The 25,831-nt window shown below is 40.1% G+C and overlaps 1 protein-coding gene across 6 annotated transcripts in view; it reads right to left on the reverse strand.

Annotated features, from left to right (window-relative positions):
* FGGY (FGGY carbohydrate kinase domain containing) overlaps positions 1-25,581 on the reverse strand; it is a 152,546-nt gene extending 126,965 nt beyond the window's left edge. For 3 of the 6 annotated variants that reach the window (XM_062581580.1, XM_062581579.1, XM_062581584.1), the window contains exons 1-4: positions 25,469-25,581; positions 13,876-14,088; positions 11,834-11,945; positions 9,809-9,960 (exon numbers count right to left, since the gene is read on the reverse strand). In XM_062581580.1, coding sequence (XP_062437564.1) covers positions 9,809-9,960; positions 11,834-11,945; positions 13,876-14,076 — 465 coding nt within the window. In that variant the 5' untranslated portion in view covers positions 14,077-14,088; positions 25,469-25,581. Of the gene's footprint in view, positions 1-9,808; positions 9,961-11,833; positions 11,946-13,875; positions 14,089-25,468 lie in introns of those variants that run through there. The other 3 variants (XM_062581583.1, XM_062581581.1, XM_062581585.1) reach the window with 2 other exon arrangements.
* Between the last annotated feature and the right edge of the window lie 250 nt (positions 25,582-25,831).

The raw sequence follows: 25,831 nt of genomic DNA on the forward strand, positions 1-25,831 counted from the left end.
AGAATTTCATGTGAGCGTTTTGGGGATAGCCTTGGCTGCAGTGACCACGAGATGGCAGAGCTCAGGATCCTGCAGGAAAGAAGTAAGGCAACAAGCAGGATTGCAACCCTGGACTTCAGGAGAGCAGACTGTGGGCTCTTCAGAGACCTACCTGGAGGAATCTCATGGGTTAAGGCGCTAGAAAGAAGGCGGGTCCACGAGAGCTTCTGGAGAGGAGCTCTGAAGAGAACCTCGGAGTGCTGGTGGATGACAAGTTGACCATGAGCCAGCAATGTGCCCTTGTGGCCAGGAAGGCCCATGGTCTCCTGGGGTGCATTAGGAAGAGTGTTGCCAACAGCTCAAGGGAGGTGATCCTGCCCCTCGACTCAGCCCTGGGGAGGCCTCATCTCGAGTCCTGTGTCCAGTTCTGGGCTCCCCAGGACAAGAGAGACATGGAGCTACTGGAGAGAGTCCTGTGTAGGGCTATGAAGATGATCCGAGGGCTTGAGCACCTGCCCTATGAGGAACAGCTGCGAGAGCTGGGCCTCTTCAGCCTGGGGAAGAGAAGACTGAGGGGGGATCTGATCAATGTGTACAAGTACCTGAAGGGAGGGTGTCAAGTGGACGGGGACAAACTCTTTTCAGTTGCCCCGTGTGACAGGACAAGAGGCAATGGGCAGAAAATGAAGCACAGGAAGCTCCACCTGAACATGAGGGGGAATTTCTTCCCTGTGAGAGTGACGGAGCACTGGAACAGGTTGCCCAAAGGGGTTGTGGAGTCTCCTTCTCTGGAGATATTCAAGGCCCGCCTGGATCCAACCCTGTCTAACATGCTCTAGGTGACCCTGCCGAGCAGGAAGTTTGGAGTAGATGATCTCCACAGGTCTCTTCCAACCTTACCCATTCTATGATTTCATGAGGCACATTCCTCTTGGGAATGTTGAAAGCCACTTTTACACTAATAATTTACTGGTTTGTTAAGCTAATTTGAGTTAACTTGTTTATACGATGCCTTTTGTTTGTACTCTTAGTGAGTATATTGTTTTCCTGTAAGACAAAGCTATTTTCAGATATTTAAAGTTTGTGCAAAGGGTTTTTTTTCCCACTGGAAGTAAAATGTGTATACATACACCAAAGACCTCCTGACTTTTGTTACTACTAATACAGATTAAATATGAATCAAATAATCTTAAATCTTACTATAAACAGTCTCCAAATCAGATCCCTATTGGCCACGTGATTAACTAAAGATGAGCTAGAAGCAAAACATCTGATTTAGCACAGGACATCAGTCTGAATTTCATGGCCACTTATCAGCCTAAATCCACAAATTCAAAAATCATCCCAAAGTGATGTGTTAGACACCTGGATTAAAACCAGAAAGGACACACGGAAGGAGAAGAACGTTCTACCGTTTAGTGTAAAAAACAAAGCTGGTATGACTGTTCAGTTCCACCTCTCGGCAAAATCCAAGTCATCTGAAAAGGAGAGACAGAGACTCATCCACTGAACAGTTTGCTTAGCCCAATTCAAACCAAATTTTTAATCTCAGTCTCCCAGACAATCTGTAACAGTAGGTTATACAGAGTATCAGTCTCTCTCTTTCTGAAAAAGAAAGAAAAAAAAAAACCCTCAGAAGAACACAAGAACATCTTTCTTGCTGTTAAAGGAACAAAGAGAACAACTGCAGGCTAGTGATTCACATCCTTAAGGGGATGAAAGAAACTGATGTCCCACTCCCTACTTCGATTCAGACAAAACAGGAATTTGAACTTGGATCTCTCACCCTGCAGATCAGAGAGCAAAGCACACTCCAGAGCTATGCGGAGGTACCCAGGGTAGGCTCTGAATTCTATCCTCGTCAGAGCCAAGGCTACAGACTGATAAATTCTGCAGCTACGAGTTACATGCAGAAAAATTGGTTAAAATTAACTAACCAAATTATCAGATTCATCCTGAGGCTGTAACTGTGACTTCTGAAAGGAGTGGAGAGTGGAGGAAGCCTGGAAAGTATCATGTGAGGAGGAAACTGCTGAAGGTGAAGAAACCTGTCTCGCTGCAACATACCGTCTCTACCTTCACGACACTGTCTCAAATATCTTCAGGTATTTTCAAATCCCAGGCCTCCCTGAGGTATCCTTTACACAGCACGACAAGTCAGACAAAGAGTCAAAGTCCAAGCCGGACAGGGCTATGTGCATGACAGAGGGACAGACCAGATATAAAGACTGAACTGGCAGGAGCCCTAGCAAGACAAGAAAATCTGTGTACATGCTTGTAAGCCCCACCATACTAACTGAGTTGAGAGATATGGCTGGAAGACAGAGCAAGTAAGACATAAATGGAGAAGTGGAGGTGTTTCAAATCTTCCAGCTGATAATCCTGTTTTTGAAGGGTTATTTCAATTCTAATTAGCAACTGCAATTGAAAGCTGAACTCAACAGCCAGAGTACAATCTATAAATACATGTCTACACCAACACAGTAACAAAAAGTTGTCAAAGAATTCATAGCCATTCCTAATCCAGAGTTCAATTCTGAATCCAGTAGCTCGGATCTATTCTCACTTAGCAGGGAGTTGAATTTTTTCTTTTTTTTAATGGCAAAATTTACCAGTCATATTCAACAAAACAAAAAGCTGCAAAGACAGCAAGTAAGAAGACATGTATGAACAAAGAAGTTACACGCTAACACCAGTACTATTTTCTCCCCTCCCATGGCCAGGGAAAGAACTGTTCTAATCATTTCTGCAAATGATCCCATCAGCTGGTAGCTGCAAGCCTAAGGTGGACAGAAGAAAAAACAATGATGTATAAAAAAAAGGGAGCTGTAACTGAAGATAGGAACAGTAACATACGGAGAGGTCATTGGGCAATGTGCCAGAAAAAGTATAAAGAAAATTACTGAAGAACTATCAATCTTCATTTATTAATTGCAAAGGAACAATGTACTTGCCAGTCCCTCTATGAAGTGATTTTTTGCTAAAAAGGAGGCTCTTCTTTGCCCTTATTCTCCATCTTAAAAAATGAGGTGTAAAAGCAGAGTTCAGAAAGACTGCATCTTATTTGGAGGCAGTTACCAAAGAAATACCTATTCCTAGTCCAGCAGTCTCCACCCACTTAGAAAATGCTACAGCCCCTCTGATTTAATGGGAATAGTACATTTTACAAATAGCTGATTTGTAATGTCATTACTACGAGGAAAGCAGAACAAATATCCTTTTGTTTTTGCATAAGCCAAACCTCCAGCCAGAAATTAGTAAACATAATTAAATTAGTAAACATAATTCTTCTGATACCTCGGGGGGGGGGGGGGCGGGGGTGGAGCACAGCAAGCTAACTCTGGAGCTAGACAAACATCCAGTCCCTCTTCTACGTTATTTTGTTTAAGCTATGCTCTTACTTTTGTAGTGTTCATTTTCTGCACCATAGACATAGACATCCATGCAGTCAAGCTGACAAACATCTGCAGCAAAATAGTTTCCAAGTTCAAGAGAACAGACCCACACTTCATAGTCCACAAGCATACATCTATACACATCTACACCTACATCTATACACTCATCCAGTCAGTGAGCATGCAGTTTCTCTGGCCAAAGTCAGCATAAAACAACCTGCATAGTAAAGTCCTAAGAAAGTAAAGTACTTGCAACTACAAAAGTGAAGAATTACTTCAATAGTATTTTGCCAGATAATTCTAAATAATCAAGAAGTCTGAGGAAATAACAGAGAGGGAGATTAATTTAATTGATTGTTCTAAAAGACTGAAGATATAATTCAGGACTACTTTCTACATTTTTTATTTACATCTACATTCTACTATTTTTTACATTTAAAATTATGTTACTGACTTTAGGAAGACCTTATTAGAATTATCTTTCCACTAATTTCTAAATATTTGTGAAAGGATAATGATTCTTTGTTTCCATTTCATCTTCAGTTGATTCTTATGAACCATATTTCAAATCCAAAAGTGATAGTATTCATGGAAAAAAATCATACGCACATTTTGCTTTAGATTACATATTTAACATTGGAAACTGCTTATCACCACACATGGTCAACACAGGCACAGAAATAGAAGGTTCTTCGTAAGTGGACCACAAATGTGCACATTTTAACAAGACTACCCTACACACTATACACTTCAATTATCACTTACTGCAAATGGCTCTCCCCTAAAAACATCTTCCACTCGCAGTTATGCCTATGTCTTACAAACACCTATCTGCAACCACAAACATCAAGACTACCCAATTAATCTCATGTAGACTAACCAGTAGGCACTAGAGGGTAAAATGAGTCACCTGCCACCAAGCTAAACTGAATCTAAGTCAATACAATTCAAATAAAAGATGTCAGAAGACCTATCAGGACCTTCATAGTTCAGATTCTTAATTTGAGAGAAAGAAGGGAAAGAACAAGTTCTGAAGTCTCTAGTTTTTAGTTAAGTGTCTAGTATGGAAATGTAAGGAGATGAAGAGAAATATACAAAATAAAATACTGTATGGAAAAGATAGTCTGTGATTTGAAGGAAAGACTGCAACATCCCTCTGCAAACAAATCCAAGTCTCAAATATAACAGGAAAAAAGAGGTAAGGACCAGGATCTACCTCTAGCACAATGAAGTCAGCTCATCCCTCATGGTGAGTGAGCTCATCTTCAATTCCAATAATGTAAAGATGACAGAAATGGAAAAGTACAGTTAGGCCATCTTAGCCGTCCTCCGCTCCTCCTCCCTCTATTACCTCCAATCAATTCAGAATAAATTTACTAAGCTGTATTCTTTAGTATTACTGTTTAATTGTTCAGACTAAAAAAAAAAAAAAAAAAAAAAAAAAAAAAAAAAAAAAAAAAAGTAGTAGAACTTCAATTCCTTTCCTTGAAGGAATGTCTTACCACATGAAAGTTAGCAATACTGTTAAAGTGACCTTTGTCAGACTCTTCCTCAGAGATGTCAAGTTTTTAAATAGTACAGTTAGGAGGGTCCAGGGCAAACAGTGAGAAGACAAACTTTTGCCCAGATTCCTCTGAAGCTTGAAGACAGGATCTCCTAAAGTTGTCTTCCACAGACAGGTTAACGTAGTGGAAAGTGGGAGAAAGGCTTTGATGATAATGTAAAATTTACCTACCGATATAATAAAAATAGGTGATATAGCATCAATACTTTAACCAACTTACTTCAAAAAGTGTACATAGTTAGTCTCCTAAATCACCAGCATCCTAAATTACTCCTTTAGCAAACTAATTCAGTTGACAGTCACATTCATGCAATGTATCTTGTATCAGTAAAACTGCAATTTCGTATGACAAATCCCCAGATGGAGCACTGAAAAGCCAGTGGACCATTCTGAGTACCTATCAGGTAGGCAAATCTGTTCCATTAATTTCTGTTTATAATCAGAAGATCATCAGTTACTGTTTCTACATCAGGTTAACTCAGCTTTCTGACGGTGGTTGGTTATCTTATCATAATTTTATACATAAAGCAGTTATTTTCCCCACTGCAGTGCATCTGCAAAACCCACGTGAATGCAAGCAGATACAGAATACATACAGCACCAAACGAGGGCAAGGATGTCAAGCGCAAAAAAATAGCAAGAACATATGTTTAATTCCTAAGGAATACAAAACGTTTCCAGGGAGTTCAAGGCAAAAGTCAAGCTTTAAAAGCTGTGATGTACCTGCTGACCTGTAGCATGACTATACAAAATGTAGCTTTAGTTTTGAACAGTATGTGTTGTAGCCACGTCAAGCTTTCCAACCAAAAGTTTTCCAGAAATGTGATGCCTACACAGAGAGACAAAAGCCCTAAGTACACTTCGATTTAGATTTTGTAAACACTCCTTTCACTAGACTGAGTAAAAATCTTTTGTTATTAAAGATAAGCTAATTGTCTTGGGAAGTTTCCAAGTTCAGTTTTGATTGTGGCTAGTCACAGAAGAATGTGCCCAACCCATTCTTTGAATTAAGTTCTTAGCATACTGTCAGGCAATTTTTAAACTTTTCAGTGTAGAAATAAGCTCCCTTCTAAAGCTGAAATGTAAACACATATTTGCATTAACATGATTCTTCAGAACAGAGCATGAAAGTAGAGGAATCCAGCATATGCTCACAACAACCCCATGAGAAGCTGGATTTAGAAAGTATTAAAGAAATAAAACTTCACGTGTACTTATTTAGACTCTCTTTTTCCTGTTGAGATGTGCAGTAATGTGCTAGTGATGCAAAGTCAAGACATCTGAACAATCCCCTAGTTTATTTAATAAGGAGTTGGTCCAGATCATGTATCTGCTGGGCAAATCACTCAGTGACTGACTGACTGATCCAGCAGTGTAACTTCACGTTTTTCCTGAAAGCTTGGTGCTGCCAGCAGTAGGTAGAGTTGCCTAATACTTGATAGTATTAGGCAGGAAAAAAAAACATCGCTATGATGTAGGGCCCGCTGGCCTCTTGGTTTGCCTTCTCTAAAAGGGTATTATGGAATTTAAAACTGTACAGAGAAAGGAGACAAGAATGATCAGAGGAATGGAGGAGTCTCATACAGGGGAAAATAAAAGAGGTTAGGATGCTTCAAGTTGGAAAAGAAAGGATGTGAGTGGGGAAGATCCAAAAGGATCTGTGTGGAATAGAGGAGCTGGCTAGGGAACGATAGTTCACTGTCTCAAAACTTCCAACTCGAAAGGAAATGAAATCTTAGCAGCTTGTTTAAGAACACAGATATCTGTTCATACAAAGTAGAGTTAAATAGAGGAACTCAGTACTACAGAGCACTGGAGGTGCAAGTAGTTGCATGGGTGTTCAGAAAAGATGAACAAAACAGAACAAATCAAATATAAAGGACAACAAAATACAGAACAAAAATACATTATTAATTACACAAATACTGGGCCAAATGGATTTTTGGCCTGAACCGATATGGTTCCTCTATGAAACAGCAGACTGCACTTGCAGTCAGATGGCTGGAAATAGTTCTGTAAAGAATGAAGAGTGTTTTTAGAAATAAAACAAACAAACTGATCATAGGTATTTGCAGCGAGTGGTAGAAAATACTGGGAGAGCATTATACGATATAGCAACAGCGTTTTGGGAAGATTTTAAAGGGATCTTATTTTGAAGCAGCTCCTGAAAAGGCACTGCCCATTGGTCAAAAAGTATCTTGGTAGGAAAAGTTATTTCACCTGTAATAGACGAAACATAAACAGAGGTGAGGAGGATTTAAATAAGACAAATAAACTACTCAGATCTGTAAGATACTTTAAAAAAATCTTGTTGGTATAATATTTAGTGACATTTAGTAGTCAGGAAGCCTGGAAACTAAGGACCATGATCACAGCCAGGGACACAGTTGGACAGACACTCTGTAAACCTCCCCAGGCAGCTCTGCCAACCAACTCACTCCTGACATACAACGCCCATAACGATCCCATTTTGGCTGTCTTCTCAGCAACACTGAGGGCCACATTTTTAAAAAGCATCTAATTTTGTGCCCATGAAGTTCCCATCTGGCCAATTGACTCAATGTGTGGCCTATGCAAATCAGAAATCAAAATACAGTGCAGTTATTTTTTGAATAGCAGTGATCAAAATTAGAGGCACAACGGTTTTTCCAACTTAACTGTGCAAGGTCTTCAAATATTCTCAGTAAAAGAAAAAGATAAAATAAAAATAAAATGCTTCCTTCTACCTCCTAATCTTGCGACTCTCCACAGGGATGTGAAAACTAATTTTTCTTTTTGTCAGTTTGTGCATTAGCACTAGCTTAAGAAATAGTCCTGCAATCTGAATAGAGTATTTCTTCTCATCGTGTTTGAGCTAGATCAAAATATAACTCAGTCTCACCTCCAGATATTATGCAGCATTAGCAGGAGGGAAATATACTAAAAACAGAAACGAAAGATGATACAACTCAAAGACAGAGGGAAATATGTACTGTTTTGCAGGTATTTTTCTGACCATGCCTTTAATATCTGTGTCATAGATTACTCATCTATAAAATATTAATGCTAAAGAATCTGAAAAGACTTAATTAATTTACTATTTGCAAAGCACTTGAAGACATTCCACCGAGTAGCAGCACACCTGCAAGCTGGTGTTGCAACTTCAAAAGTCAGGTTCTCCACATGAGAGTTGTTATAAAATTTGTCCCCTTGGCAAAATTCAGAACAAGGGTAAACACACAGTAGAAGAGTTTTCTCTCAAATGTGAGAGACTGAAATGAATCTTTGCTCCTAGCCCTAAAACTCAGGTAATATAGAGGTGTATTACTGTGACTGGCACTCAGAAGAAAACAACCACTGTTCATACAGTTCTTTTCACCCTCCTATTTTTCAGTAAGTGTAGGGGAATTAGTAAGTCAAGATTTGTTGCATATTTCTTCCAAGCTGAAAAATATACCATAACATGCCCAATTCTCACATTTACCACCAGCTCATTAATAAATGTAACTGTTCCTTCCTATGAGCTAGCTGAGGTGCTACCGTAGCTGTACCTTACAAGGCCTAAGCCAAATAGGGTTAGCTTAAGCAGTTTAATAGTGTATCTTTGCAAGCCCACTCATTTTGATTAAAGCAGGGACTGTCACATGAACATCTCAGTCAACAGATGCTGAAGTTAAAAAAAAAAAAAAAAAAAAAACAAATAAAAAAACCCTCTCTTAAGAATGATAATCCCTTTAGCTAGTACATCAGGAGCTGAAAGATAACACATGAACAAGCCTTATTCTGTAACGTCCTTTTACCAGGCAGTCTGTGCTACTGGCTGTCATGTTGGATAAAGAGAATTCTATTTCCTACCCACATGCTCATGGAGGGAATGAGAGCCCTATGATACTTGCTCTCCCTTTTATATTACAGCAGTAATGTGAGAGGGCTTTGGAGCCATAACAAAGATGCATCTGTGGGTGGCCACATTAGGAGGCTCAGCAATCTGGCCTTCATAAATAAGGCACTTGCCTAATCAGTCAGGTACTGATATTTCAGATTTTTCAATATACAAATATTTTAAACACAGTAAGCATCATCAAGACCAAAGGTAAAAGCCAAATTGGAGGAGGTTATGAAAAACTTAAGTGGCAAGCATTTTTCCTTTCCTCTAATAGTTATTATTGAACAGCTGTATGTCAGCCCAAAATACATAAAATTTAAATACAAGATAGAGGTAGAGTTCCACATTATGAACATAGTACCTTCCTTCTACAGCTGGTCTACTTCCTACAGAGGGGACTGAACAACTTTTGGGGAAGGCTGATGAAGCTCTGACTAAGTGAACAACTCTCTACCAGCAGCCAAAGACATCTTACATCCTGTCACTGTCAGATGCAGGGCCTCAAAAGTGGCACTTCTGCAAAGAATATCCAATTTTGAGACAATGCTGTTTGTACGCAGCTATAACTGCCTCCCAGAAGGAGCACCTATGCCCCTATAAGCATGTCTAGCTACAGTATTTGGAGCAGGAAGTAAGCCTATGTAACTATATCTTAGTACACTTTCAGGCCTCATTCATCAACTGCATCTAACTTTTTGTATGTATATCTGATCTTAAAATCATGTAAGAAAGGCACATGAAATATGGCCAAGAAATACTAAATTTCAGTAAACGGAGCTATTTGTAAATTAATCTATAGGAAAAAGGGAATCTCAAAATTAATTGTGACTTAAGTCTGGCCTTACTTTGCACCCCTTTGGGACCAATGCTAAGATTCTTTTTAATAGCACAGGAACAATTTAGGTTAATGCTGAAGTCTTATTTCAGAAATCTCATGCACAGAAATTAACAAATAAAGACTATTAACCTTTAGTAAAAACGCACAACTATCTTATATGTACTCACTTCCTTGATCCACAGTAATTTAGGTGGCTGCATTTCCACAGACATTGTTCCCCCAACATAGCTCAAAACCCTGTGTTTTGTTTGATTAATTCGGTCTACTTGACTGACTGCACGATGGTCCATCCACATAATAACATTCCTATGGTTTTGACCTTGACCAAAAACAAAACAAACAAAAAAAGCTTATTTTAGTTCTGGTTTAATTCCATCTTAGTACTGCAAGTTACTAGGTTCTAAGCAGCTTCATACTTCCATTTCAGCATTAAAAACTCAAATACAATTTACTTTGATAATCCACATTAAATACACAAATATAACATAGATAACATTCTGGCCCCTCGGAGTCAGCTTTAAGAGATGGTGGGCACTAAGCATCCTGACTAAAAACAGCCAAGCTTCTGAGTGCCCAAGAACTTTGAAAAGGCATGCTCTTGTACAGCATATTTCGTTCAAAGCCAAAGCTTTTGACCAAGTAACCATATTTATTTTAAAATATGTAAGAATCCTCTGTGACCACTTTGGTGATTATGAGAATTAAAAACATAACAAAATCCAAGCAATTAAGTTATTAACTGAAACTCAGCCAATCAGCTAGCTAGATAGCTACAGGATGCTCTATCCTCTTTCATTGTTATGGGAAGAACCACCCTAAATGCTTTCAGAAATACTGAAATACAGGGTAATTTGCTGAAATACTTTCATTTCGGGGGTGGAAGACAACAGCATTTGCTAAGTGTGCATAATACAACAGCACAAAAAGCAGAGAGCATTTTATCAAAGTTAATCTACAGAAGTCCTCCCAGGCAGGTGGAACAGTAATGCAGGTGACACTTCAGACTCCTCTCTTGCTGCGTACACTGCATACTCAACTTCATGGCACAGCCACACATGCATACTTAATTACAAAGGCACACTCTAAAACAAGCCACAACTATGAGGCACACAAGTATTACTAACATGGATTCAAGTACAACTTAGAACTGTGTGACTGCCTGAAACTAGACCAACACATCTCCATGTCAGTGTTACAGAATTAAGCGTGTTCCTGTCTTTTTATTTAACTTTTAACAACAACATTGTGTACATTTTTTTCTTTGCACTCATTTCTACTCTTTGGGATGTCAGAGGGTAAGAAATGAGAACTGAATTTGACTCAAACAACCAAAATAGCCCCAGACATTGTAAGACTTTGAATAGGATGTCAGAGAATCTTAAACTGAAAATAAATATATTTATCTGGTCTAAATTTAGTGAAGGGCATTTTGGGGGTAAAGAGGTTTTTTCTTTTTTGAGACTGATAGGAGGAACTGACAAATGCATCTGAGAACAGAAAGGGAACATCAACAAAATTATGATTGTGGCTATGTAAGTACTGATTTAGTACAAACCTAATCTTAGGTGAGATTCTCTGAAAAATAAAGATGCATTCCTCAAATTTTTCTTGAGTCTTCTGAATTATTTACACAAAAAATAATTAAACCTTGAAATCTGCAAAAACAGTCTGTGATCTTTCTCTGAAGTTTAGCTCTGTCCTAGACAAAGGCAGTACAACCGTGTAATAAGATACATAAGCTGAACTTCTTGCCTGTAACTCTAAGACAGAATAAGCCGTTAAATTATTCTAACACTGCATTTTTAACATTCCTTTAGCCAGTATGGATGAGCATTTACACACACAATAAAAGCAGTGATTAGTAAAGTCTGAAGGAGGAGAAAACCTGTAGAAAAGAAAAATGAGCAGAGATTTCTTTAACTAGCAGCCTCTCAAGGGAAGATAAATGAGTTTGATCTTAGAATGTCAAATGTTTAGCCAAAAAGTAAATGATTCTCATCTTAAAATTTCTTTTGCAGTAAAATTAAAATGGTAAAAACCTAGAAAAACATCTGTTCCTAAGAAGAGAGTTTCTGTCATCTCTATCTTCAAGATTCAACCCCAAAACTTGGCATTTGTGGTAAAATTTTAAGTTCACTCATGTCAGTGGCACAACATGGTCAGTAACATCAGTTTTTGTGCTGGAGTCCTACCTTCACAGTTGACTGCCAAGGGTTGGAACTGCTTATCCACAACAACAAGAGAACATGTAGCATCGAAACCAAGCCCTCGAATCTGTCTGGCATCTACTCCACACACAACTTTCTGTGAACATATTCAAAACACATTTGGATATAAATATATCCACATATATGTATATTTCATGTGAACTAATGAGAAGAGAGAATGGGGTGTAAGTTGGAATTGCAAACTCAAACTCCTATATTTTTGAGATTCAGTATACTAAAAAAAACTCAGTTTCTTTGGTTTACAAAGCTCTATGAAAAGTTCTTTAATAGCTTTTTTGCCTTATTAGCCACAGCCCCAGATGAAAGCAGGAAGCACACGAATATCAGACAATAAAGGCAGCAGAAAACCAGCAATGTTTATTTTGTTTCTTTTCCAAAGGCTCTGAGCTGAGATGGATGTGAAACACGGACACATGAAAATGCCCTGGTTTAGGGCCAAGTGTTTCCTTGGGTTACTTCATTCAATACACACACAGTATGAAAGCACTGATATTCTTGAACTGCTTTGGCAAAATCATTCCACAGGGGGTTTTTTCTTGCCATGGTGAAAGGTCCCAGAAAATAAATTTCTATAAAATTGGTCAAAACCTGTAGCAGCAGCATTATCGCTGTAATACACATCTTTCCAAAAACTCTGCTATCGGGTGTCTGGATAGGATCCCTTTTAGAAAATATTCAAAAAAAAAAAAAAAAAAAATCCCTGCTCCAAAAGCTCTGAACTTCGTGGCTTCCAGCAGCACTGCAAGAAAAAATACAACACTCACGTGGATTAAGGGCCAAATAAGGTTGCAAGACACCTAAGTAATGCAGTGATAAATTGCCACTTCTCAGCAACAATCAAATTATCATTATTTTACTTAGCTCTATAATGAAAGACTTTTATTAGACTTGCCACAATGCCAGTCTCTTACTGGCTCTTTAAAGCTATAGTTCCAGAGACCATATTTTACTGCTTAAATGCAAGAGGCTACATTTAAAGAAGCCCAGAGCAAGAACAAAGCAATTCACAATGAGAAAAATCAAATAAGCACAATAAAAGACTGGCTCCGCTTTAGTATCAAGCTTCCTTATGACTCCTTTCACTCTCCTCTTTTCCTTCCCTCCCCCTCACCTCTTGTCTCCTTCATCTCAGGGCACTTTCTGCAGAGCCAAGCTCATTAATGTTTGAAAAGGCTGATCAATAACAAGAGAATGGGTGAACTGTCCATCTGCAAATTACCAGGCATCTCATGAATATTTAAAGAACCAACCCCAGAACATGAAGAAGGCTGTGGCTTTATTAAGAAGGACGAAATGGCCTACACATACACTGCCAACCAAGGTCACTAATTTACTTTTACCACCAGCATGTACAGGCAGATCCTTGGACCAGAGGGTACAAAAAGACAGATTTTCCCTCATAGTAAGGTTAAGGTTTATTTCAGCCTATTTTTATGCTTGATACTACCCACAAACACAAGTAATTTATTTTGGTCTTGTAACACTGGTCAGGCATCTTAATGAGGATCGCAAGCAGCAGACATTACATTAGGCACCATCCACAAACCAGATCACAACTTATCTACAATAGATCTTCCTTTGTGACTCCAGAGCAATACAGTGCGCATCTTCAAATATATACGCTACAAGGTTCTGAGCAGCCTTGACTCCCAAAGATCTGTCTTGGTGCTAGAACACATGCCAGCAAAATAAAATCCTTACATGTGAATGCTGGAGGCAGTGGTAAGTCCTCCCTCTAAGCTAACAGTGCAATGGGAGGTTTAGTTCTACTCTCAGTTGTATCAAAAGCTTCTTTCGTAACTTGGGGCATCATGCAACCCCTCTGGTCTTCAGCTCCTTACCAAAAACCAGACATTGTTTGTTAGGCTGTATCAACCACATCCTAAAAGTGCCTTTAATGCACAAGGATACCAATGGGAGTCACAGTCCCGTGACTGGAAGACCTGAAACTTTCAAAACTTGAAGTGCTGCCTGCAGCACACTTCATTTTCTGTGTTTTCACATACCTTTGTGACTGAGCAACAAGCAGTCCATATGTCAGCAGAGGATTGCTCATAGTGGTCTGTTTGGGGTTCCCAAATTTGGATTGGATGATCTGCATGTGCCACTACTGTCCCAAATTCATCTACCAAAGCCGCACGAACACTTGCCGATCCAACATCAATTCCAACATAGTAATTTAATGGAGCCTGCTTCTTACTCTGCATTTTTACTAAAACCTGTAGGGAAAAAAAAGAGTAAAAAATAGTGGGTTTAAAGACATACAGCTAAAATGACTGATAATGATGAAAAGTTGTGCTGAATGGGACAGTGCAGACGCTGTGTAGGCACTTTGTTTGATAACTCCTTTTTTGCTGAAAGTCTTCACATGACATTTTTAATTAATTTGGCTTTCCAAGTCTCGCACTAGTTGTGCTATTTTTTTGTCAAATGCTTGTATTTAAGTTGCATGGCACAGAAGCTCCTGAAAAGCAAACAGTGAATTTGCATGTAAGAATACACATGCTATAAAATTCATGCTCTCATTCAAAGAACTCAGCAGTGGTCATAGTATCATGTCTAAATAAAGTACAAAGAGGGAGGAAGAGAGGAAGGAAAGGGCATGGTTCCAAAAGCAGTAGGAATCAGGAGCTGACACCATGCACAAAAGAGAAAGTCTGATCCAGAGACTCCTAGGTTTTCTTGACTTTTGGCAGGTGGAAGAGCTACTGATAACTGGCAAGCTATATTCACCTCTGGACAAGACAACAGCAGCTCCCACTCAGGAAGCAAGCAGCCTCTGTACCAGAGATGCCATTGCCTCAGTGCAAAGAAATCACTCTTGAACTAGTGAAAGGTGGGCTATGCCTCGCTCCACTGACTCCTCTTCTCTGTAGGACTGAAGAGCCAAGAGCTGCTGCCCCTTATACAGCCAACCAGCTGAGTGGCATATTATTAGCACTTTAGTACAGGTTTAGATCTATCATTGGGTGTCGGCATGAACATAGTATTGTCACAACATAGTGGCTTTTCACCTTAGTGGTTGGCTTGTAACCACTGCTGTTGATAAGGAATTCCAAATTTATTACTGAGGTTTAAAGGAAGCAGGTGTAATAATAAAAAAGGCAGTCCCTCACCTCAGAAAACTCATAATGCAAGCATAATGCTGATAATAATTAAGCACTGTAACAGCTGAGTTACACTGTTTTAAGTGCAAATGAAACTCTGGCTTAAGCCAACACCTTGGCTGAAGAAAACTACTCAGCCTTCCCCTTCCCCTGTCCCTTTAAATGGTTAGTGGAAATGTGGTTAGTCTGTGGAGTTCTTTGATGACAACCTATACCATACCATCATTCTGTACTGCTTGAATCTGTCATTTTATGCTTATATTACCACTGCTTGGAGACAGAAATCCTTTTTATTTATTTATTTATTTTTTTTTGGTTCTGTGTCTCCAGTCCAGCACGAAAGCTCATAAGCAGCACAGTACAAACCAAAAGCAGTTATCACACAGCATCCTGCAGGCACCACGGCAGGGTCACTAGAGGAAGCTGTACGGATTTTTAATTTTTAATAATATCAGAGACTAGAAAACCAAAGCTAGAGAGCATACTGCAGTACTAATGGGAATATTAGCTACTCTGCTCAGCATTCTGAATCTACCCAGTAGATTAGGAGCAATATAAACTAATCTGGTTAAGTATGGTCATCTGTTCAAGTGCTGAGCAATCAGCTAAAAATACGGTGTGCCGTGAGTCTAACTCCTAGGAATACTAGCAAGAAAGCTGGCTTTATTTTTTGGCCCTGACTCTATGACCTGGTCAGACTAACAAAGGTTAATGCCTCTGTGACAGGACGGTTTTCCTGATATCAGTGATTAATACTACATCTACCAGTTGGGGATATTTAAAGCACACTGCATTAGCGCTCAGCTGTAAAGAGACTTTTAAGACATTCAACAGATGATGTTCACATTGTAATTTTGCATTCGATTTCCTCAAATAAAGTTTAGAAGTCTGGCTGCAGATGCTGCTAGCTACTTGCTAGAAATTTTACTATGAAGAAACTGCATAAAATAAACTGTTCCTGATATTATCTCATGAATTTCCCTGTTTCTCCCAATTTTGGCACTGCTCCTAACTGCTGACTCATAAAAAGAAGAGAATAAACCACAAGTCTCTAAGCAGATTTTTCTTCTCTCTCCCTCCTCCCCCTTTTTTACATAGGCAAATGTTTCTTACGTGCTTTTCACAGAATACAGATAATAAAAGGAATATTTTACATCCTGCCTCCCTCTCACACACACAGTATTACTCTAATTTTTTACTTCTCTTCCCGGTATGGCAGCCTTGATTTTAGCTCATTAATGTGTTTTTGCTACTTTGAGAGCAAATTTAACAGATGTTATAGAATTAAGCTCATAGTACCTCCTACTCAGCACTTAAAATTATGGCTTTGCACTGGATTATTCCCACAAACATCTGAAACCTGGAACCCAATCAATCCATGTAATGTTTGCTTTCTTTTTTCCTTACTAAGCAACCAGGGCACACATGTGTGACTGACTGCAGAGGAAGCAAAGTTTGTTTATATGTTCATGCAGTATATGCCAGTCTATGAATATCCACTATTTTATTTCTGTAAATTGATTGACAGCTAGTAAGAAACAGTTAAGTGGCAAAATTCATAAACAAGAATTACAAATCTATTTAAACTGATCTTCCTCTGAGTAAGGCTCAGCTAGATTTAAAAACCCATACTTCGGTATCTTATAGAAAAATGCTTAAAGTAAATATTCATTTTTTCAAGCATAGCAAAAGCACTCAAGTTACTAAGGCTGTTCAAAGTCTAATGCCTCTGCAACAGGATATGATTTGCTTGCAAAACAATCATTTGATGCCAAGGGTTTTTCTGGAACACCAACCACTTGGGATTTCACCTACTTGTCAACTGAATCCACAAGAAAACACTGTCTTCTTTAGCTCTTAAGTATCACCAATTAGGGACTCTACCTAACAGCAGCTCTTGAGAAACTAGGAACTCAACAGTGAGGTTTGTGGAAAACATCTGAAGTAGCTTATTATGAATTTAAGGATGGATATTGCCATTCAGTGTTGTTTACAAAAAGTTCCTTTGGTACAAGAGAAGATTGCTAATCAGAAACGACAAGACTCCTAATCAACTCCAGAGCTAGAAGATGGTCCCAGTACAAATGTCCTATCTTTGAATCCTGTCACTAGTTCATTGCCATGTCCAAGTATTTTGTTTTGTATTTCGCATTTACTGGATTCTTAGTATACAGCCTCTGCAGTGAATACAATCACGGGAAAAGCAGCAAACCAATCACAGCGGTCAGTTCTTAAGGAGCAATACTCCTAAATATTCTCCAAATATTCCCTAATATTCCCCAAAACATTCTAGGCATGGATAACACATATTATAGCCTTTCCAAGTGGGGGAAAGCAGTGCTGGTAATATCTCTGCCTTCTATCTTACTACTCTGAAGTATCTATGTTAGGATGCTAGTCTTTTTTTTTCCTCTTCTTCTTCTTCTTCTTCTTCTTCTTCTTCTTTCTTAATTAAACAGGGTATAGGGAGACTGGTCTGTAACAGCACCTTTGTCAGTAACAACACGAGTAGATGACGATGCCTCTGCACTCTGACAGACAAAGCAGTGAGGGATCTGACAGAATGCCTAGATTCCTGCAGCCATGAAACAAGGACCCCCAGAACTTAGTACAGCTCTGCCTGTCAGCTGCAGGATTAGGGCCTCATATTTACATGCTGTTAGCTGGACTTGCAACCAGAAGGAGGAGGAGAGACAAAAACAAATTTAAAAAGACATATCAAACTTGACTGTGTTATTCCATGACTACAACTGCTAAGACAGAACAAGAAGCCAAAATTCCCTCCAAACACTAAAGCAGCAACTGCCTCTTTCTTTGCAAATCGCAGCAGGGACAGAACGGCTTTACAAACAAGCATTTATGATCAAAGGCCTGAAGCATATGATAAATATTTATATGGCCCATTAAATTATAGTCTGTATAAATATTATTCAAAATGTGTGTGCTGAAAACCACAGACTTCCCAGTTTATCCTTAAACAAATGTGGTAGTTTTCCTACATAGGCCATGAAAAAAGGAAGGGGGGAAATGTCATTTGTAAAAATACTCCTTTAAAATGCTTAAAAAAAACAAACAAAAAAAAGACAAAAATCATTAAGACTCTTTACTTTAAAAGGAATAGCTAGGTAATCAGATGACCGTTTCATTACAAATAACCACTGAACTAGTTTGCCTTACCTTACTGTATGGTTATCAAATTGCCAGGACATACCTTTCTGTTAAAGCTACAGTGCAAGAAGGCCACACACTCACATGTAAGCAGGCTGAAGCTCAGCAGATACATTTATCAGCTGCAAGCATAGATTGGGTGGTATCGTGAGCTGAAATACAGGGAACTACGAAGGACTGACACGTCTGTTTTAAACTTTGATCTCTGGAACACTGCAGGCTGCCCAGACCCAGAGATCATAGATAAACAGTGTGTTTTTAGTAGTGCAGCTGTGCTTTTCTACAGATTACCAGGAAAAAGATTAACAAGGCATCAAATTAGGCCTCATAATCTTAACATGAAAAGATCTAAGTATGTTACATAAAAGCTACCTGTCAATTGTAGAAAGGCGATAAAATGGGGGGAAAAAAAAAGGCATTTTGGACATTATATAGGAAATTCAGCATTTTGTTGGCTTTTTAGGGCTACACTAAATTCAACAAAGCCTGCGGTAGTAGAGTGGCAATTTCTTCTTGAAGATAGTGAACTCCCTTTCCTCTTCCAGGATCTTCAATTCTTGTTTGGATGTAAAGAGACAAAGAAGGTGCCTGTCTACGTGGGAGAGCAGGAGCAGATGGGGAATTCTAATGTTGTGTTGAAAGGCAACCCTAATATAGAATAATATCCTTAAATGCCCAAGGGACAAGCTTTAACTATTAACAAGTATTTACTTTTCAGCTATCCAAAAGCAAACAAAACAAAAACAAGGAACAAAAGCATACCTCATCTCCTCCTTTCCCTTTCCAAAACAAAAATACATACATGCATGAGATCTCTGAGACTCTGGAACGTGAGGATTGCTAATGATGTTAGCTAACAAAACTGGAATAAATAGAAAGCAAGCTAGGGAAAGGATGCTAATCATTGTTAACTAAAAAATAAATGCATTAGTTAGTTTCATCCAATTCTAGTAAATTCTGTGGAGCTTTTTGATGTTAGAACAAGTAAAATTAGCTGCACATAGTGGAAGAGACCTCATTTCAGTAGTAGAAGTGGACTCCCAACTCGCAGTCGCATAATGCCTAGACTGACTAAAACTTTCTTAATTGCCCCCTTCTCCGGCATTATAACATTATCTCAATAGATCCCACCACAGGACTGAAAAATATTCCATTATTTTCTACTGTTTATCGCCTTTTCTCTCTATAAATTATTCACTATCTACTAATATTCTGTTATGTCTTTCCATATCCTTTTTTTTTTTCCTCTCAACCTCTAAGACAAAGCCATTACTGTATCACTGCCTTTCGCCTTTTCATTCTATCTTTGGTATTTTAAGTATTTTCAGGGCAAACTACCTCCACCTACATTTTAAAACATGGCATATCCTGGAGTACCCTGGTTCAACTGATTTCAGAATCTGTTTTTTAAAGCCATTCTGAAACAGCCCAAACTAAGTCACTTGAAACAACAGGCAATCAACACATAAGCTGAAAAATGAAAATGACTAGGCAAATTATGCTGTGAAATGAGATCTGAAAACTGATTTATTCTCAGCTTCTACTGTCTACATAGAAATTTCACTCACGAACAGCAGAAAGATGTCAGTATGACCACTGTCAACAAATATCATACTCTTCAAAGATACAGTAGATTTGTTGATTTTCTTTATAATCTGCTCTAGAAGAAAACTATAATAAAACAGAAAAAATATGCTCTCCTCATTCCTCCCTTGAACTAACATTGGCAAATAAAGCCCATAGTACTACTGATCAAGTAAGAGCAATGGCATCCTGCACCTAGACTAAAGACACGAGCACAGCTTCACTGGATCAGATGAAAGGTCCAATTAATACAGTATCCTGCCACAAACAGCAGAAGCCACAAGAAAGACGTATGCTTGTGCCAGCGTTACCTCCTGAGGACACCTTCCCAGCCTCCAGCTAACTACTGCAGAGGCACTTCCTGAGCCAGAAATTGTAGCTTTAGGATTAACACACCGCAAAACTTTTTTCCTCTCTCAGTTTGTTTGTGCTCTTTCTCAATCCAGGGAAACGTCTGCAGCTACAAAACACTGCTGCAATGAGTTACAAAGCTTTAACTACACACTGTACGAAAAAGTCCTTTCACGTGTCCTCAATCTGCTGCCTGCCAGTTTCATTTGATGTGCCAGAGTTTCTGAGCTAGAAGGGATGTTAAGCACTGGTTTAATATTTACCTTCTCCATGCACTCATGATTACACTGGCATCCTGAATCATCTCCAGAATGCTCACCACAGCTATCTAGAGATCATGGGTGTTGAACTCGACTCCCGATCTTAAAGTGACCAGAGAAGTCACAGGGCATTTTCTACTCTCTCATTGGATGACCTGTTCACAAATGTGGCTGTAATAAGTAGCAAATAGTGAGTGCAAGACAGCTGGGAGTCAGATACCATCTGGCCCACAGTAGAGATACTGCTCACAGATGCTCACTGCAGAAAAACAACATGTTAGTGTTAACTGACAGGAATAGAAAGCTGTCAATTTGGAGCACAGAGGTGGCTACGGAAAGCTTGAGATTTCAGCCTTTCCTATTTTTAGGCAATTCTCAATGCACAAGCCCTTAAAGTGTGTTTAAACAAAGGAAACCAGGAGCTCCTCTCAAATGTATGCTTGGAGAAGGCTATGGCTACTGTTCATCTTAGGTTTCCTTTGGAAGGGAAATCTAGGCATCCAGGCAGTTGTAGCATGCTCTGATAACCTCTCCAGTCCAAAAATCAAGAGATTAACACTGCAGCGTGCCTCATAAAGCACACAGGCCCCCAGTGCAGATACAGTCTTGAGAGGCCAAATAAAAACTAGTTCTCTCAGTGTAAGGTTATAAATATGACAAAGGTAAACTCTGTTTGTTTCTCAGCATATAACTATGCCCCATAAAAGAAATAACAAATTCAATTTCATCTCTGCTCCACTGCTTGTTTAACTCTGCAGCAGCAGGAAACAGCTGCAGACAGGATCTTTCAGGAAAAAGGAAGACTGAGCCACATGAACATGCAAAACAGAGCTGAGAAGACACAAGCTACTCGAGGAATCCAACAGCTCCGGTTCCATCCAGGGCTATCCTGTCCCTGCTTGGACTAGATCATCATTTCCAAAGCAGGGTATGATCCTGACTTATGTCCCATCCATATTAAGAGTTCAGTATTAGATTCTTACTACTTGTGAACATCACAGGTGCACTCACAGCTCTGCAGGATTTTGAATGCTTGCCATAACCTGCAATTTGTCGAACAGAGGAAATGTTGTTCAATCTACGCCAAGACACAGTTCTCACTCAGGAAAACCTAAAGGAATCTACTGAAGAATTAAGAGTTGCAGCCTTTCTTCTCCACACCATGAAAACTATAATCAATGCAGTACGTGCACACTGACCTCTTTAGATAGGTCTCTTTTCTCCTTTGACATTGCAGTTGTGTGCATCCCTGAAAGCTGTGATTGGCCAATCATCAGCCGTATCCCAAATGATACCTCAGTGGGCTTGAAGCTCTAAAAGAGGATATCATGTTGTTTGTATTGACTATGTAGAAAAAAAATCAATCTGAATATTGCATACATTCTAGCTCTAACAGCTTCTTGCCTAGTTGACAGTAGGTAACAACCTCCTAAATTACTGACGGATTCACTCAAGACCAGTTGTTGAAGTAACACTAAGGAATATCTTTCTTACTCATATATTCTATCATTGTAACCTAACCCATGCTGGACAGCTAGAATAATATCAGTTCATTGGCTGTAAAAGAAAGGTAGATTCCTAAATTGTGACCTTTACAGTAATGTTTAATTTTCTTCTGTATTATAGTGGAAATGGGGGGGGGGAGAATCACCCAGTAAATGCATCCCTAGCACAATACTGTTAATGTACAAAAAAGTTTAAAATATAAAATATATTAAATTGATGTTATTTTTATTATAACAATTGATAGTACAATGTAATCCAAAGGACAGGATTACAGTTCACATAATATACACACACTAGATTTAAACTGCATTCCTGGAGGAAAGCAGCCTTGGCATCACGAGCTTCAGTGCAAGGTACATAAACTTACCTGGTATCATAGGCAAATAAAGCCACCACACTACCATGGATAACAAATTTGTCAACTTAAGCTTACTGCTGATACTCTATCTGTAATCACATCTGCAGGTTGCAATGCTATATCAAGGATGAACTTGGCCCTAGCTGTATGATTACATATCAGAATATCAGTATAAAAATAATTTGTTCTGAGTTCACAGTTCTGTGAAATGACAAAACATTGAAATTAGCATTTTGGCTGAAATCCACTGCATTTCCCATCAAGGCTTACACATTTAAGCAACATCTGAACCAACTGTCCATAATTACCTCTGGCAGATACTAGAACACTCAGGCCAGCAGTAGCTGCAACAGTGAAATCAATTTTTAAAAGAATGCTCTAAACCACTTCTTTCAAGATGTTCAGCCCAGAAGCAAATACGTGTCTATACAATAGCCAACTCCAAAGTTTACTATACAGTATTTGCTCAGTCTTGCATAGTAAGAATATGGAAAGAATGACAGACCTAAGTAATCTGTCATTCTAAAATTAAACATTTATTTGGGCTGCAGTTCCAAATATACTAGCCCTGAAGTTCCTGTCACAACTACTTAAGAGGAAGTGAGGTTGCACATTAGTCTACATTAAAAGAAACCCATACTCCATACACAAATCAGTTATCTAGATACACCATATGTGCATAACATGTCTGTATCTCTTTTTTTTTCCAGAGAAAGAAGAATCTCATCTGCGTATCTGAAACCAACAAGGTCTTTTCCCAAAATACACAGCTTTCTGTGGTTTGCTTTGTTTTTTTAATAAATGCAGAATCTGCTTTCTTACTTAACGATCTTGCCAGACTCACAATTTCAAAATCCTGAGAAGACAAGGCCTAGAAGGGTATCAGGCCAACAGCTCTCTGGAAGTTCCCATCCAAGGCCTTCTCACAACATCTCAGCAACCAAGAGCTTGTAAGCTTGAGTGCCTCACATAGCTGAATGTCACCAAATTTCAAACTTTATCTTACAATCAGTCTGAATATTTTTCCTTTGCATGTGGAAATGCAGACGGGAAACTGCAGGTAGCTCAAGACACCAACTGGAAGATACTAACAAGAGCCAAAGAACAGATAATGCTGTTCACAGAGATTTCCATTTGAAAAAGAAGTTCAGGCACACATGATTTCTACTAAGACCATGCCAATATTGTTGATTTTGCAAACCAGACACTTATATATTCCAGTAACAGGTACAAGGGAAAATTTTCAACTTGAATCATTAGAAAAAGCCCAAAATACAGAACAGGAACACAGAAAACAGCTATTCCTATCCTCTCCTGTAAACCTACAAATTCTCAGAAAACAGATCAAGCTCTAACAGAACTAAAATTAAAAGAAAGCTTAAAAGAGGAATGGCTAAAGGAAAGAAAGTGGTTTGACTTATTGAGGAAGTAAAAGAAACAAAATAGATGAGAATAGATGAGAACATTTGGGAAGACGATGATTTTTTCCAGAATACCAACATTTTCAAATGACAACTCTAGCACTGTAGGAGACACAGCAGGGTAACACAAGTTGACGAGAATCCACGTAAAGACTTCCCAGGGTAGCACTAGTTTAGTCTCTCCCAACACTGTACATTTATTTCTGCCTGTAAATTTATTTCTGCCCAGATTCTCACAGCTGCGAACAGCTGTACCTACAAGAACACAATTCCCTCCGTTCTCCTCTTTCATCCTCCTATCCTAGGCACCCTTCCCAGAGAAATGCAAAGACTTTATTCTTCTAAACACAATACCCCAGTACATAGTCATGTAGGACATTCAAGAACTTTAAAAATTTAGTATGTTTAAGCACTATATTTTCATACATTTAGTGTGAAGTTAGTATTAGTAAATCATCTTCGAAGATGAGTTGACATGTACGGATGAAAAGTCAGTTATGAGAAACACCCTCACAGTAATGTGCCTGTTTATTACTTCCTAAGCTGCTCAGAGGTGAAAGATTCCTCTCTCCTTTCCTAGTATTATGCTTCTTAAGCATTCTCCAGACAGGAGGCACTGGCACTAATATCATTAAATCAACTGTCAACTCCCAGGCACCTCAAGAGAGAAGAAATCCACCAGGTCACCAACTCCTAACTGGTGTGGTGCACCTCACCAGTGAGGAGCACAGCCCCTTTGAGGAGGTCTGGTGAGGAGCACCAAGTGAGCTCCACAAGGCTACTGGTGTGGGCTCCCTACCAACATACAAGCTCTATGAGAATGTTTCACCACTGTCCAGAAAGATGGTGCTAAAAGACACAGTGCTGCAAAGGTGTGAGAAAGCAGAGACACGAGAGGACAGCAAGAGGAGTAAGGAGGCAGCAGTGGAAGCGAGTAATGAGAGGAGAGGCAGCAATGTAAGACCGGAAACCAACAGCCAGAGCTAAGGGCAAGAAGCACATTTAAGGAACTTTCCCAGGGATGAGGAGGATTAAGCAAGCATGGAAGTGAGGGACGTGTCCCATCCGTCTACATCACGTCACCGTGTGCTGCCATTTAAAGCACAAGAACAAACTGTGGAAAGGCAGCAGGAAGCACAGCGACTCCTACGCGGCACGGGAGGAGAGCGGCCACGGGCAGGGAGCAGTGCGCCTGCCCCACTCCTGCAAAACCTCAGGGGCTTCTCCGGGCGCCTCGCACGCCCTAGCCTGCCTGGAGCCCGTCAGCACTGTGAAAAAGGGCAGACCCACTCGCATCTAAGTCTTATATATAGGCTGTGCTTTTAGAAAACAGCACTAAAAGTAAACTTAGGGAAGCCAGGCAGGAGAACCAGAATGCAAGTCCTCCAGTGCCCCAGCGAGTGTGTGAAAACCGGGCTGTGAAACTGAGGCAGGGCAATTTAATCCCACTTCCAACGCGCGCCCTGGACAAGCAGCGGGCGGTGGGGGGTGGGGGCCTTCCTCGGGGGAAACGCCAGATGGGGCGTTCCGTCTTTTTAAAAGCCTCTCGCTCTTAAAAAAAAAAGAAAGAAAGAAAAAAGAAAACACGCGGTATTTCCTTTTCCCCCACTCAGCAGCCGCTCTCGAAGAGGGAAGGAGCTTGCTGAACGCGGCCGCGTTTCCAGCAGGCAGCACGGGGGGGGGGGAGGGTCCGTTGGCCGCAGAGACCCGGCAGCGCCGCGACCGTTACTCGCCCCAACGGCCGGCGGCGCGCGCCGCCCGCGGAGGCGGCGGGGCAGAGGGGCGCCGGCCCCGCTGAGGCGGGGAGCCCGCCGGGGGCGGCTCGCAGAGCGCCGGTCACTTACTTGTCCACACTGAAACACTATATGAGGTGCGCGGGGAGCGGGCTAGGGAAACCGCGCTTTTCCTGACAGGGCAATTTCCCGGCGGCCGCCGCTGCCGGGAAGCCGGCGGCGGCGCTCCCTGCGGCCCGGCCGCGCTTGCGCTGCCTGCCCTCATTGGCGCGGGGCAGGGGAGGCGGCCGCGGCCGCGCCGCCCCCGCTCCGCTTTGAAGGCGGCCCCGGCCGGTGCCAGCATCTGGTTTGCGTTTGGGGGCCCGCGTGTGGAGCTGCGCCTTGAACTCTTTCTTTTCTGCTTTTCTTTTTTTTTTAAAGGTTCTGCTGTGCGTTAGGCATAGTTGTCAAGCTGCACTGCCCTGGAAAGCGGGA

The sequence above is a fragment of the Rhea pennata genome, chromosome 8, assembly GCF_028389875.1.
Source record: "Rhea pennata isolate bPtePen1 chromosome 8, bPtePen1.pri, whole genome shotgun sequence".
NCBI lineage: Eukaryota > Metazoa > Chordata > Aves > Rheiformes > Rheidae > Rhea > Rhea pennata.